The following is a 15,827-nucleotide window of genomic DNA, read 5'->3' on the forward strand; positions in this document are numbered from 1 at the left end:
GAAGCCATTATTGGCACTTTCTAAATAAAAACAAATTGTGATTTATATTTACATAGGAGAACCTTCAAAGAGAATTTTTAATTGTCCCTATAATTTTATTCATGTGGTATTTGACTTATTTACTAGTCAATCATCCTTTGGTTTTCATTCTTACCAGCCACTGTATCGCGAGGCCTGGGACAAAGAGAAGGCTAATGTGAATGTGCCAGCCGACACCCCAGTGATGCTGCAGTCCAAAATCAACGCCCTCCAGATCAGCAATGTAAGACGCCACACACCCGCTTGCTTCACACAATGCTCTCTGCCTAACTTTTGGCAAAATGCTCCAGAGAGAGTTTAGCAAAAGGCATTTCCCTACCATTCCTTTTACTTCTAGTCTTTTAGCTAATGATGTGTGTGTGTGTGTGTGTGTGTGTGTACTTAAAATACAGAGATGTGTGTCTTTATTGTTGTTGGAAAGAAAAATGCTGTGGTTTCGCCAAAACGCAACATAAATGTACATGTGAATGTATAGTAATATTTAGATCTCTTTTTAGTGGTTCATCATTGATATTTCCTTTTAAAAGCCAAACAACATATATACATACATATTTTTCTCATTTTCACATGATTTGCTGTCTCAATTGCATTCTTTAAAAAATGTTATTAGAGAGAACTTTACTAAATTTCATTAAAAATCTATTGGAACTTAAGTTCAATATGAAATTAGCCCATTTTTTAAATCTTAAGGGGAGAATAATTTTCAGTGTAACTGTTAACGTGTTCTTGAACACATTGGTAACTCTTATTCAGTAGCTCCCTCTTCATATTGACTGCAGCATTGCAATTTCCATTTGCAGAAACACTATCAGCAAGCTTGGGAAGACGTTAAGATGACCGGTTACGACCTGCGAGCAGATGCCATTGGGATCCAGCATGCCAAGGCTTCCAGGGACATTGCCAGTGATGTAAGAGCTCCTCTTTGCCCAGCTTTAACAAGCACTAACTAGTAGGCACAAAGGAAATTAATACTGTACTAAGCTTTAACTTATTTCCCCAGGTATTATATTTAAGTAAAATAGAGGTCATTGTTATTAGTGTCTTGCTTTATTTTTAATTTTTAAATTTTAAATATGTCTTTATTGATTTTAGAGGAAGGGAAGGGAGAGAGAGAGAGAGAAACATCAATGATGAGAAAATCATTGATCGACTGCCTCCTGTAAGCCCCTGACTGGTAATCGAAGATCTCCTGGATCATAGGTCAATGCTCAACTGCTGAGCCATGCTGGCCGGGCTAGTATCTTGTTCTAAAATCCCAAATTCAAGAACAACTTTATAACAATTTGATAATCTTCATGCATCTCTGCTTAGTTCTGTTCTTCTTATGTTTAAGCACAGATTTTAATTTTCTTTTCAATATCTTCTCAATATAAGTTCATTTAAAAGCACTTAGAGATTTATGGGTAAAAATAATTCTGTTGTTTCTCAATGTGCTGCATGCATAGGGGGTTCCTGTGGTATTTTCTGCAACACATAAACAAGCATTTTTTAAATGGTATATATTTGTTTCAATGTGTGCTAGAAAAATACTGGTTTTCTCCTCTTTAGATAGAATTACAAATTTTAAAATAAAAATTTAAGTAAGTTTACACTTTAAATATAAGTTTATTTAAACAAAGAATCAAGTTGACTTAAAGTATGAAGTACATTTGGTACATGTTTGTGGCAAAACCTGTGAGGGTGCCAAACAATTACTAAAGTTTGGGAAACACTGGACAAGCCTGTATTGGAGAATAATCTGGAAGCACAGTTCTGGCCTTCGAGATGTTCACAGTATTCTTCCCTAAGAGGTGTTCACAGTGCCCCAGAAATAGAAATCTAAGGGAGTGGAGCTATTTTGAACTGAATGACTAGAAAAATTTGAGTTTGAAAAAATGACTCTTCTTTCTTCTATTTACACCCACCAGTATCTATATAAAACTGCTTATGAGAAACAGAAAGGCCACTATATTGGATGTAACAGTGCCAAGGAAGACCCTAAACTGGCTTGGGCAGCAAATGTGTTGAAGATGCAGAGTGACAGGCTGTACAAAAAGGCCTACAATGACCACAAGGCCAAGATCTCCATCCCGGGGGACATGGTATCCATCAGTGCTGCCAAAGAAGGCCAGGCGCTAGCAAGCAACGTGGACTATCGCCAGTACCTGCACCAGTGGTCTTGCCTTCCGGACCAGAATGATGTGATCCACGCCAGGCAAGCATATGACCTGCAGAGTGATGTAAGTGTGGGCTTGTGAGGGGAGCACCAAGCCAGGTGCCTGAGGGGTGAGCTGTCCCCCAGGAAGGAAACCTTCCACAGCTTTGCCTGGTCTCTCCTTCTGGTGCTTGGGAAAACACAACTCTCCCTACATAAGCACTTCTCTTCAGTATCTTACCAAGCTTATTAACTGCCTACCTCACTGCTGGGTTTATTCAGAAAGTTTTCATTTTCATTGTTAAGCTTTCATTTTCATAATTTTTCTATAGATTTTTTAACATGTGCAGTGTTTGTAGTTTTTCTTAAACTTTGGCAAGAATTGTCCAGGTTTTTCAACTATGTATTAAATAAGGACAGGCCTGTCTTCCGGAAAATTAATTTCAAAGGTTAGCAGCATGGACCAGACTCACTGGTTTCCCTTAACTTGTTCCTCACAACCTGGCGTTTCGTTAATTTACCTAAAGTGCTTTTAGATTCGCTCATATTTTATGTCCATTCGATGCTTTGGAAGCGGTGGATTAGCTCAGGCTATTCATGTCTTCTGTGGAAGGGATGCCTTTTTTTAGCGACGCAAACTTGGTTGCCCTAAGCTTCCAGAGATGCTCTGCTGTAATGAGTGAGCTGCCTGCAGGAAAGTGTGCCCACCGCTGGAAGCGGATTGCCAGCTGGTGGGTGCAGGCCGTTTTCTGAACGCATCCGTGCACTGGGCGTGCGGGGCCATCAAGTCCTTAGCGAATGAGGAAGGGAAATCTCAAAATGTGCATGTAATCCCCTCGGAGAACCCTTCCTTCTGAACTCCGATACCTATCAGACTTTACACACTAAAGCATACACTCTCATCCTTCATTAAGGTGGACACTTTCCTACATTTTCCTCTCCTCTTACCACCTTTTTAGCCTAGGATTTGTATCTTATTAACTAATTATTAAAATATCACCTATGAAGGACACCATGTTTTTTAAATAAAATTAATAATTGGCATTTAATATAAAGCAATTTGATATGGTTAACCGCGTACCTATGTCTGGGAAACAGGTTTAGATAACCAAGAAAATGAAAATCCCAGTTCAAAGGGAGGTGCTATCTTGAAAAAAGAAAATCCAGTTGAGATCAAAATTGTGGAGCTAGGGTAGGGACTGGATCTTTAACTACCTTTTAGAAATGTTTATTAAACACACGATGTGCCAAGCACTGTGCTAAGCACTAAAGACACAACTGTAAATAAAGAAGAAGGGGTAAGACCAAGTCCCGGCGTTAGGAAGCATCAGGGAGCTCGCACTGATAAAGGAATAGACGTTAATTAGAGTATTAGCCACAGTAAGGTGGCTGAGGAGCGATCCCTGGCCCGTGAGCACTGGGAAAGCCCGCCTAAGGGGGTGCTGCTTCAGTGGGACATGAAGGAGTAGGAGGTGGCTCTGTGAAGAGGACCCTGGGGACATTCCTGCAGAATGAGCCACATAGGCAGAGGGGCTGTGTGCAAACCACGGACAGAAAGAAGGCCAGTGTGGGTGGATTGCACCGGCCGAAGGGAAGCACCCCAAGATGAGGCCGGAGGACGGGGCAGGAATGGTGCTGCACCCCCCTTACCGTCTCGTCCCTGGGAAGGGATTGAGCTTTATCCTAAGACCAACGGGAAGCCACAGGGTGGGAGAACGTTGTGACGCCAGATGTGAACTGTGTATTTTGAAAAGGTCCTTCTGGCGGCCTTGTGGAGGATGTACTTGAGAGCCCATTATCATTGCTTTTAAAGTCCACGTTGATGAGTGTGACGATTGCCTAACCTTATTCAAAAATTTTCCTTGCCTCCCCCACACTGAGAGCTCCTTCCACGGATCTTTCGGCTTTTGAAAATGTGCGTAGGCGCCCAAACATAGGCCCCCGGCCCAGGAAACAGGCAGAACAGAACACCGCTGCGTATGAGAAATCATGTTGTCAGGACAGTGCTCGCCTCTTATTGTTTGTGGAAGATAAAATATAACATACAAAATTGTTTCCCTATTTTACTACAGTGAGTTTTGTTAAAAAAAAAACTTGTTTCTAGCTAACTTTGTGTTCTTTCCCAGGCCATCTACAAGGCTGACTTGGAGTGGTTGCGTGGCATTGGCTGGATGCCTGAAGGGTCTCCCGAAGTCCTGAGAGTCAAAAATGCCCAGGAGATCCTACGAGACAGTGTCTATCGGACACCTGTGGTGAACCTCAAGTACACAAGTATCGTTGACACGCCGGAAGTTGTCCTTGCTAAGTCAAATGCTGAAAATATTAGCATTGTAAGTCACCCTTTTCTCTATAATAAAATTAGGTTAGTGTTACAAAGAAATGAAATAATTAACCTGGTAATCTAATAATAATATGGATGATAACGAAGATTGTAATAAGTAATGCTGACAGGGTCGTTTTATTATTACTTATTAATTTTAAATAAAAACTCAAAGTATTAATAAATGACATTAATACAGATTTCATATCAAATTTGAGTAACTTATGTGAAAAGACTCTAGAAGTTTGTACCTTATTATGAAATGATTTTGGATTAGAAAAGTTGTGCACTGTAACTAGCAAAATTACAAATTACAAAGTAATTTTGTTATTATCGGTTCTTTCCATAGCCAAAGTACAGAGAAGTTTGGGACAAAGATAAAACTTCGATCCACATAATGCCAGATACTCCAGAAATTAATCTCGCCAGAGCCAATGCTCTCAATGTGAGCAATGTAAGTACTGTGACAGACTCCCTTTTGTTTAGAAAGTCACTCAGTTGGTGCTGCAGTATCACCAGTGGAACTTTCATAGCCCAGGGAGAGAAGATGGACTGGTGAAGGCAGGGAAGACTTCCCACCATCAGCCTTGGACCCGGAGTGAGGAAAGGAGCAGATCCCTGGCTCGGGGTCACTGGGCAGGGTCAGTTACTGGTGAGCCAGGTATCAACATGATAAAAGGGAGAAGGGAATTAGGCCAAGAAAGATGAAAGAGGAATGAAGGGACCCACAAACAAGAAAGGGGAATTAATGACAGAGGCAGATGAACTCAAAATATGAGAATTCTTTGCAAAACTTTGCAGATTAATTTTAAAACCTGGATTCTAGGGAATTTTGTAGGAAATTACCAAAATTAACCCCAGAAAAAGAATAAAAACATATAGCAAGAAATTAATAGTGCTATTAAAGACTTTCATTTCTCCTCTCAAATGCCAGGGTCACCCAGATTATTTCACAAAAGAATTATTTCAAAACTTAAAAAAAACCACCCTACCATAACGCCCAATGAAAGAAAAAAAGCCATCACAATTACCAAAACTTGTCCAAATAGTTTCACAAATGAAAACTAGACCAATAATAATGAGGAAGATCTTAAATAAAATATGAACACATGAAATTCAGTTGTACATAAATATGTGACACAAGCAACTAGGGTTCATCCAGGACCTTCAAGAGGGTTCCATATCCAGGAATCTAATAATGTAATAGAACAAAAGAGAAAAATCATATGCTCCTTTATTAGATTTGAAAAGGCATGTAACAAAATACAATATCTGTTCTTTTGTTTTAAAACCAAGTCTCAGCAAAAAAAGAATAAATGAGCGTTTTCTTGACGTGACTGCAAGACTAAATCTCAAATCCGAGGCCAGCCTCATCCTCAGTAACTGAACTTCTCATTCAAGTCAGGAATAAAATGACTGTCATGCTGAAAGTTCTAGCTGAGCAAGCTTCTCATACGAGCCAAGTTAATTAAATAAGAGTAAGAATAAGAGGTACATTTTGGAAAGAAAAAAGGTAAAATTATCATTATTTGCAGAATAAATCATTATATGCCTGAGAGACACAAGGACATCAGCTTAAAAATCTGTTCAATAAAATGGGAGAATTTAGCTATGTGGCTAACTGCACAACTCAGCAATGTTCAAGAAGGTACCGCCTTCATGGATTTCAGAGGTTTCTTGTGTGTAGAATAAGTATGATCTTAGAAAGATACTACCTTAGTGCAATTCACCATGGTTTGAAACTTTGAATCTTTCAAAAAAAAAATCAGTGTGGCAGAAGGAACTTGCCAAGAAAAGATTCCTCACCATGTGCCAAACTGCACCATCAACTCTATTACAATAGCCACTTGGAAGCTAATTTTTCCAAGGATTTGGAAAAAAACACCAAAATTTTAGGACTGTGATATATTTTTTTCGGACTGGAATCAGTTTTGTGGTGCAGTGCATGCTTGTGAAGTGACCGGTGGAGAGGCAGTCAGCTCTACATTTCATCCAGAAGCATCTTTGGCAGGAAAATTCTGGAAAGTCTCATGGTGTCTCTTTTGCCTGATGAATTTCTCAGCTGGAAATAGCCATCACCCTACCATTGATATGATGATATAAGCAAGACTAATATTTGAAACTGTGCCAAAAGTAAAGTTATTAACTTTAGATATTTAGATAATAATGAGAACGGCTTGTGTTTAGGAAGAAATCAAACATCCTGTTTGCATGTTAACCAAAATGTACATTTTCTTTACACATGGTGTCATCATTATTAGAATCTTTATAAAATCCACTATTTAAAACTCTTCCCATCATTTAGAAAGCACAACATTGCTAGAATATTTGTATACAATTTTATAAGCAACCAAGCAAATTCATGTTAAATTGATTCATTTAATCTTCACACTAACCACATGAGTAAAATATGGTTATTATTATTTTTTTTAATCAAATAGGAAGGTTGAAACTTAAAAATTAAGGCATTTGCCCATGTTCATTCTCGCGGTTAGTAGGTAAAGAAGTTTGGTCTCAAGCCAGACTTTTTTTTTAGTTCAAATAAAAAATATATTTGACCACATATGCAAACAAAAAGTAAGAAATAAGAAAAATAATGTAATAATATATGTAATAAAATGAAATAAACAGAAAACAAAAAAATTAAAAATAACATAATGACAAGTTTAAATTGAATATTTTCTAGTATAATACATTTAAATTGGAGAATATTTTTTCTTTTGTACATAAAACAATCAATTGTTAAAATAGGATCACCCAAATTCATACAAAAACTTGAATGGAAATTCTTACAAAACTTATCAATACTTGCAAAAACAAAATTTATCTGACCACTCATATTTCAGGTATGCAAAGGCCATGAACTTATCAGTAATTGAAATTCACCTCTCCTTTCTTCACTGTTCAAGATCCCATCCCTATTGGCATGTCTTCTAAATTATACATTTAAATAACTGTTATTTCTGAGTCTTTGTGACATTGTCAATACAGACTGTGCCTATTTAAATATGAACATATATTTTTAAAGTTGTCTGTAAACCAGTCACTCCCTTAATTAACTTCTTTACAAACAAAAAGACGCTACACTTTTTTTAAAAAATGGCTATTAACATGCAATTGTACTTCAGCAGGAACATCTAACTTTCCCAAACAATATGCATCATCAGTCCCATAAGATCTAAGAAACCACATTGTGGGGAAATCCCCACAAATGTAAAAAAGTTTATAATTTTACAAAACTGAGTCAAATTTAAACATTAAATAAATCGAATTATTCAATTCAAGAAATTCAATAGTAGCCCATTAATGCACTTAAATTTATCCCAAAGCTACCAATACAAGAAGCAACTAAACTCTTTTACATAAACCACTTACAACCACATGGAAGCTATTATTCAAATGAAAAGGAAAGAGCCTGGTCAGGCCCAGACATTTGGATTCCAGACACGATTTTGTATTTCAGTACCATGGTTCAGAATGGTTCTTGCACCTATTCTCTTTCCTTTAACTGGCCCGGGGCTTCAAAACTGCACCCTCTGATAATAATTGTACGTGAGCCTTCGGAGTTATTGGTAAGTTTGAACCTGGAACAATATATTTTGTTCCCTTCAGAAAATTTACCGTGAAGGTTGGGATGAAGTGAAGATGAACTGCGACATACGGCTGGATGCCATCCCTATACAGGCTGCCAAGGCTTCCAGGGAGATCGCCAGTGACGTAAGTATGGCCTGGTTTAACCTCTCAGCGTTTTAAGCGAATGCCCTAGGTGCATCGAGAGTAGAAACTGTGATCCATCTGCTTTGTTTTTGCATCTCCAGTATAAGTACAAGCTTGACCATGAGAAGCAGAAAGGCCACTACGTGGGCACCCTCACAGCCAGGGACGACAACAAGATCCGCTGGGCCCTCATAGCTGGCAAGCTTCAGAATGAACGGGAGTATCGGCTGCAGTGGGCCAAGTGGAAGACTAAGTTCCAGAGCCCCGTGGATATGCTTTCCATCTTGCATTCTAAAAATTGCCAGACACTGGTCAGCGACATTGATTACCGCCACCGCTTGCACCAGTGGACCTGCCTGCCCGACCAGAACGATGTGATTCAGGCCAAAAAGGCCTACGAACTGCAAAGCGATGTGAGTGGCCTGCAGTTTAGGATGAGCTCTTCTATATTTTGCCATGACTCCCCGAAAGTTTGTGTCATTAAGCTTTGTATCTGAACTCCATGTCTTAATACAGCCAAGAATTAGGTTTTAGTTCTACTTTATAGTATGGTATCAGAATCACCAAAACCATAAAGGATCTAGACTTTGTGTCAAGAAATAAATGGTAATGTGAATATAGTTCTTTACTGTTACAGGGTTAGGGCAATTATGGTGAAAATATTATTTCTATAGAATTTAAGTAGCAACAGAAGTTTATATCATAAGTAAAATATTGGCAGCCCAAGGACAGGGTGTAGGCATAGATAGGCTTTTGTAGTTGACACAGTGTTTATAACTTTTGAATTAAATTGCCAGGGTTTTTAGGCCAGGAAATTTTGTGTACAGATCCAGGATTTTCTATTTCTCTTGAAAAATCAGAGGATGCAGCTCTGAATGTGCGTTAGCCCTGATAACAATAACCTCTAGCTGAACTGAAGCTGATCCCTTTTAAATAGAAAATATGTCCCTCAGTTTGTCATACCATCTGGCCTCCTAATTAATTTACTTATGTTACCTGCCCGGCTGCTTGAGTGTATCGTTCTTGAGTTGTCTTTCTCCATCAGGCCAATGGACAGAATAAACAGGACTTGTGGCTGGGGTTGCTGACTTTATCCTGGTATTGTTTTCATAGGCTATCTACAAGGCCGACTTGGAATGGCTGCGTGGGATCGGATGGATGCCCAATGATTCTGTTTCCGTCAATCACGCCAAATATGCTGGGGATATCTTCAGTGAGGTATTCCAGCATTTTATCCTGCCATTTGTTACATTTATTGAAAGACTGAACAAAAATACACAAGCCTTAGCTGGGTAGCTCAGTTGGTTGGAGCACTGTGCCATGTACCAAAAGGTTTTGGATTCGATCCCCAGTCAGGGCATGTACAGGAAGCAACTGATTGATGTTTCTCTCTGTCTCTCTCTCTCTTTCTCTCTCTTCACCTTCCTCTCTCTAAACATATCATCAGGTGAGAATTAAAATAAAAAAAATACACAAGCCAAAATTTAGTCATTCCCTATCAACAATTTAAACAATTTCAATTGCTGTCATTTAAGCCAGGCATACATTTTCCCAAAATAACCCTGTGTTGTTGCTCTGACCCTATAGAACCACATCCAAAGCAGAATATCCAGTACACTCATTATGCTTGGAAATGTATATATCAAAAACTTCTTTTGACAACAATAGGAAAATAGTTGAGAGAAGTTTGTCCAGCTGAAAAAAAGATGTATTGAGTTATGCTACAGATAATATATATAATGATACATTACACAGCTATGGGAGCTAAGCAACCTGCTACTTTAAAATCTGTGGGAGGTACAAGAAGCCAAGCCATTTGTTAAAAAAATAAAATGCTAAGAAGAAAGCCAAGTTGCCAAGAAGATGCCATTCAAATATGGTGCTCTATGCTCCTAGTAAAAAAGGATCCTTAAATTTAGCATATCTCCCTCAGCTCACACGGGACCAGGGACTACAACTGTCTAAACAATATTTTCTTTCCCATAGAGTAAATATCGCACGAAAGTCGAAACTCTGAACTTTACTCCTGTGGATGACAGAGTTGATTATGTGACAGCGAAACAAAGTGGTGAGATCCTAAATGATGTAAGTACACGGCTGTTTTTCTGAAATTGCCCCATCACAAAGATGTCATTTCCATTTCCAAAGCTTTCCTGCCTACTTACACTCTGCATGCAGTCATTGCCTGAGATACAGATTGTAATCACTGAGAGAGATCGCTGATGCTGTTTCGCTTACATTATGGTTTTCTTAACATCAAGTAACTTACCCCTTGCCTCTCTTTTCCAGATTAAATACCGGAAAGATTGGAATGACACCAAATCAAAATACACCCTCACAGAAACGCCCCTGCTGCACACGGCCCAGGAGGCAGCCCGGATACTGGACCAGGTATGGCTTCTACCCAGATGCCTGGGACTTTATGGGGGCATGGAGGACCATAACATGACTGTCGGCATGTCTGTTATCCCTCCATTCTCACGCCTCAGTTTAACCCTTTGCTGTGCCCTCTGTCTTCTAGTACCTCTACAAGGAAGGCTGGGAGAAACAAAAAGCCACAGGTTACATTTTGCCTCCGGATGCTGTGCCGTTTGTTCATGCGCATCACTCCAGTGATGTTCAGAGCGAGGTAATTCATCGTGCTATGAGTGCGCTTTGCAAAGGCTGGACCTTGCATGTGGGACAACCCGGTTATGCTAAGACATAGCACCGTGGAGTGTCCTTTGTCGGCTCAGCAAGCCTGGCCAGGCATGGGGATGGTGGGAGTGCCTGCTCCCTTCTGGTCCTTTCTCCATGGGCTTTGGGAGTTTTGACCCTCCCTCTTGGCTTCTTTATAGGCTATTGTTTGAGTTCTTTACTTTTTCTTATTTATTTATTTTTTTAATTGAGGTAAAATTGACATATAGCATTATATTAGTTTCGGTTGTACAACATAAGGATTTGATATTTGCATACATTGCGAAACAATCACCACAGTAAGCCTGGTTCACATCCATCACCATCTTGCTTTTTCTTCTATTCCCTGATTTTCCTGAGTCCTCTAGGCCTTCAAATAAAATATTGTCAGAATTAGAAAACAAATGTCTTTTTTTTCATTTTTAAGTTGATATTTTTAATATTTATTTACTTCAATATCTTTGTTATTTATTCTCAGGGTAGGGGGTGTGACACAAAAAGCTGGGGGCCTGGATTTGCTGATGTCCAAAGCCCCTTTTGCCCTGTGTGCTTATCGAAGCTGATGGACTGCATCTCTGTGCTTCCTCCCACCAGCTGAAATACAAAGCTGAGCACGTGAAGCAAAAAGGTCACTACGTTGGTGTTTCGAACATGAGAGATGACCCTCACCTGGTGTGGTTTGAGCATGCGGGCCAGATTCAGAATGACAGACTGTACAAGGAGGACTATCATAAAACAAAGGCCAAGATCAACATACCTGCGGACACGGTGTCCGTGCTGGCCGCCAAGCAGGGGCAGTCCCTCATCAGTGATATTGATTACCGCAATTACCTGCACCAGTGGACTTGTCATCCTGACCAAAACGATGTTATTCAGGCCAGGAAGGCCTATGACCTACAGAGCGATGTAAGTGACTTGTTTCTTAATTATCTCGAAACATACTGCATACTCTCAGAATTGTAAGTAGCATTCTGGTAGTTGGGGCTGTAAATATTTAGCTTATTCCCCGAGGGAACTGGAGCTGGATGTGATGTAGAGAAAGCTCAGGAGCAGTGATTGAGTGAAAGCGTTGCCTACTGGCTGCATTTCTGAATAAATTTCAAAGTCAGGTGTTTTTTGAATCTGCTGCTTTTGTACCATCACATTAGCAATTCCTCTCTCACATGGGCATGAAAAATTATCAACTGATTTAAAATAATAATTGGCTTGGGCGGGAATTGAGATTGAGTTGGGATTTTGACAACATTGCATGATAGACTGACTAGTCAAGGCCCTGGGAATGCCCCATTCTTGCTTTTCCCAGCATCTCATTATTCAAGGCATTTATGAAGTAGTTGCTTGCAAGGAATCAAAACAACTCAAAAAGAATGCAAAATACTCATGAGCCGCATGAGGGCCCAGAATTTCTCATGCCGAGCTTTGGTAAAGCTAGGGGAGAGAATATTACCGAGGCCGCCTTGTCCTGAGGCCCGAATCAAGATCTCTACCTGACACCAGCAGTCCGTAGGGAACAGAAACATGATGCATCGGCATCGTGCTCAGGTAGGTCTTCTCATCACTACCAAAACAGAAACAGGGAGTAAAGGGCTGCCTGTAGTGCAGGTGCTGAACTTGAACGCCCCACCTCACAGGTTGCTGCAGCAGAAAGACCACTGTGGAACTTAAATAAGATTCGTTACTCTTCGTTTGGTGCGGGTGGGCTGGGAGAATCCAGGAGCTAGGTTTCGAAGTGTAGAGGCAGGCTTGACTAGAAGGTTGCTTCCCCCTACCCTACAGTCCATGAGCATTTACTTGTGTAATTTTCTTTATTTTAAATGTCCCACATATTTCTATATAACTAAATATACTGAGTTCATCTAAAATTATAACCTCCTTGGTAAAAACCTTTGTTTATGCTCATGGCTGAAAACACCAGCTCCCTGCCCTTACCTCCCATAGCACTGGAGTGGTCTTGCTCTCACAGCACTTACCACTTTCCACTTTGTAAATAATTTCTCTCTATACCTAGACTCCTTCTTTATACTTATTCCTTCAAAGCACTTAGCACAGAGCTTCATTCATAGTAAGAGGTTCAAGAAATATTTCTCAGGTGTACAGATGAAATCACAATTGAATCAAGAAGACAATAGCTACAAGAGATAGAAAATCCTTTAAAAGCTGAAAAAAATGTTTTTAATCTGCTGTCTGTAACCCTGTGTCTGGGTCATTCTTCCCTGAATTATCTCTTTCTTCCTGCTCTCAGAATGTGTACAAAGCTGACTTGGAGTGGCTCCGAGGCATTGGCTGGATCCCCCTGGATTCTGTGGAGCATGTGAGGGTTACTAAAAACCAAGAGATGGTGAATCAGGTACACAAAGCCTATTATTCTTACCTAATGCCTGGCCTCTTTACCTGCCTTGTGGGGAGAGGTACTCTCTAGGGGGACACCTGTCTTCATCATCCCTATTTCTTCGCAGGTGAAATATAAGAAAGCTGCTCTCGACAACTATCCTAACTTTACAAGTGTGGAAGATCCTCCAGAGGTTGTTTTGGCCAAGATTAACTCAGTCAATCAAAGTGATGTAAGTTTGCTTTGTGTATAATGAGGCACATAGACTGGGGAGCTAGTTGTGTTTCATCGAACAGATTGGCTTATAAAAAAAATTGAGGGGGGGAGAGATTATAAGATAATCTTTGGGGGAGAATGTCCTAAAAGCCACTAATAGGTGGTATAATTGTGCCCACTTTTAGATAATATTCATATTTTTGTCCAAGTGATTCTATTATATTAGCTGAATGGACTGAAATTAGTTCCTTTTAATCTCTAGTCCATTTGTTCATCTTAATCTCTAAATGTAGACTGATTATTTTCTTGCTAGGTAGATCCTATGAAACTTTAAATATATATTTATAGTAATCAAATGTTTTGTTTTGTTTTCTCTCCTTAGATAAAATATAAAGAAACGTTTAATAAACTAATAAAGGGCAAGTATACATTTACTCCAGAGACACCATATATCACTCACTCCAAAGACATGGAAAAACTCTACAGTACCGTAAGTTCTATTTTATGTGATATACAACTGAGTTCCTAATTTTAAGCTCTTGTCAGTATTCATATTCTTGGATGATTTTGTGAACAAATGAATTTATAAAGGGGATCTATTACTTCTATTGTATTTAGTCTTGTTTATTAAAAGTAGCATATTGTTCAGAGCATGTAGCATTTATTCAGCTGGTATTTTTTGAGCTGCTGTGATGTGCCAGGCACTGTAGGAGGCACTGAGGAGCTAAAGCTCAAATGACACAAGCCGTTCAGGAGTTCATATAAGTGAGAGGAACAGATAAACAAATAAATAGACAGATAATAATGTACCATGTGCTGTACCAACTCCGGGTGCACACAGGACTGAGCAACCACTATTAGAAAAAAGGCAGAAAAGTCTGGTCCCTCTTCTGTCCTTGTACAGAAGGCGGTCATGTACAAACACCTCCAGCCAACGAATGGAGGACTTGCCCTCCTAGTTCAATTCGGCTAATTTAAAGGACGGTGTATGTGTGCAATCTCATGTGTTTAATCTCAGTGGGATGCAATCTTCGGTGATCCTCTCCCTAGGAGCAAACTTGTTTTCACTTTTATTAGAACTGTAAATATAGTTAACCTCTGTTATAAAATGCCTCAGAGTTCGTAGATTTTATTTGTTTGTAGATTTTGTTTGCGACAAGCCAAAAGGCTCTACCTTGTTCTTAGGTAGGCACACTGACGGCTGTAAACAAAGATTTAAGCCTTGCCTTTAAACATAAATAATTTACCTTGATTTTACCACTTTCTTTTTAGTGGCATCTGAAAGCAAACTTTTGTCGACACACATTTCTTTGTTCTAGATACTGTATAAAGGGGCATGGGAGGGAACCAAGGCCTATGGCTACACCTTGGATGAACGCTACATCCCCATTGTTGGAGCCAAGCATGCTGACTATGTGAACAGTGAGGTCAGTAGGACTTTTTTCCTCTCATAGATTTGAGAGTCTTTGTTGGGGAGCGAGGGCTGGTTGGAAAATCCCAGTGGTTCTCAATGTTGTACCTATTTCACAGCTTAAATACAAAGAGACATTTGAGAAGCAGAAGGGTCACTACCTGGCTGGAAAAGAAATCAGTGAGTTCCCCGGTGTGGTTCACTGCCTGGATTTCCAGAAGATGAGGAGCGCGGTGAGCAGCGTTCACTGTAACTGTGTTTCTGATCTGCCCTTTGTTCGAGGTTAGCGGGGCTGGCGTGGTGAGGAATGAGTCCCTCTTGAGACTCCCCCCACCTGCCACTTAGCTGTTCGTCTTGGACGACTTTGAGTCCCCCCTCCCATTCCTTCTGTCCTTCGCTGCCAAACACGTAGGGAGGGCTCCGTATTTGACAACAAGGTCACTATTCTCCCTATGCTTTAAAAGGATAGGAATTTAAAAAAAATAATATATTATAGTATCACTTGTTTAACCTTATTCTATTCTAAAGGCACTGATCTGGACTGGAAATAAGACTCTAAGAGATTGATGTGGATAATTTACATTTTCTTATTTTTGTCTTTAAAAAATATCATTCTTTAGTTGAACTACAGAAAACATTATGAGGACACCAAAGCAAATATTCATATCCCCAACGATATGATGAATCACGTGCTGGCCAAGAAGTGCCAGTACATCCTCAGTGACCTGGAGTACCGACACTACTTCCACCAGTGGACCTCTCTTCCAGAAGAACCCAGTGTTCTCCTGGCCCGCAACGCCCAGGAGATCCTGAGTGATGTATGTCTTTCCTGCGGCTTACCTTACTTACAGGCTTCACCCAGCCCTGCCTGGCCCCTCCTGCTCTAATAATCCCTGTATTCACGAACCCTCTGCTTTTCAACACAAGGCGGCGTGAATAACCACTTTTAGTGTGTGAATTCCCTATGAACCATGGATACCTATGT

General features: G+C 39.9%; 1 protein-coding gene across 1 annotated transcript in view; it reads left to right on the top strand.

The window, feature by feature from the left end:
* Positions 1–15,827, top strand: part of NEB (nebulin) — a 183,065-nt gene that overhangs the window by 102,457 nt on the left and 64,781 nt on the right. Inside the window, exons 79-96 of the mRNA XM_087819858.1 lie at positions 158–262; positions 840–947; positions 1,947–2,258; positions 4,300–4,503; positions 4,843–4,947; positions 8,106–8,210; positions 8,312–8,623; positions 9,324–9,428; positions 10,197–10,295; positions 10,500–10,601; positions 10,732–10,839; positions 11,481–11,792; positions 13,129–13,233; positions 13,343–13,447; positions 13,814–13,921; positions 14,751–14,858; positions 14,962–15,075; positions 15,463–15,660. Coding sequence (XP_087675984.1) covers positions 158–262; positions 840–947; positions 1,947–2,258; positions 4,300–4,503; positions 4,843–4,947; positions 8,106–8,210; positions 8,312–8,623; positions 9,324–9,428; positions 10,197–10,295; positions 10,500–10,601; positions 10,732–10,839; positions 11,481–11,792; positions 13,129–13,233; positions 13,343–13,447; positions 13,814–13,921; positions 14,751–14,858; positions 14,962–15,075; positions 15,463–15,660 — 2,715 coding nt within the window. The remainder of the gene's footprint in view (positions 1–157; positions 263–839; positions 948–1,946; positions 2,259–4,299; positions 4,504–4,842; positions 4,948–8,105; positions 8,211–8,311; positions 8,624–9,323; positions 9,429–10,196; positions 10,296–10,499; positions 10,602–10,731; positions 10,840–11,480; positions 11,793–13,128; positions 13,234–13,342; positions 13,448–13,813; positions 13,922–14,750; positions 14,859–14,961; positions 15,076–15,462; positions 15,661–15,827) is intronic.

This window comes from Miniopterus natalensis, chromosome 8 (assembly GCF_054644295.1).
Source record: "Miniopterus natalensis isolate mMinNat1 chromosome 8, mMinNat1.hap1, whole genome shotgun sequence".
Lineage (NCBI taxonomy): Eukaryota > Metazoa > Chordata > Mammalia > Chiroptera > Miniopteridae > Miniopterus > Miniopterus natalensis.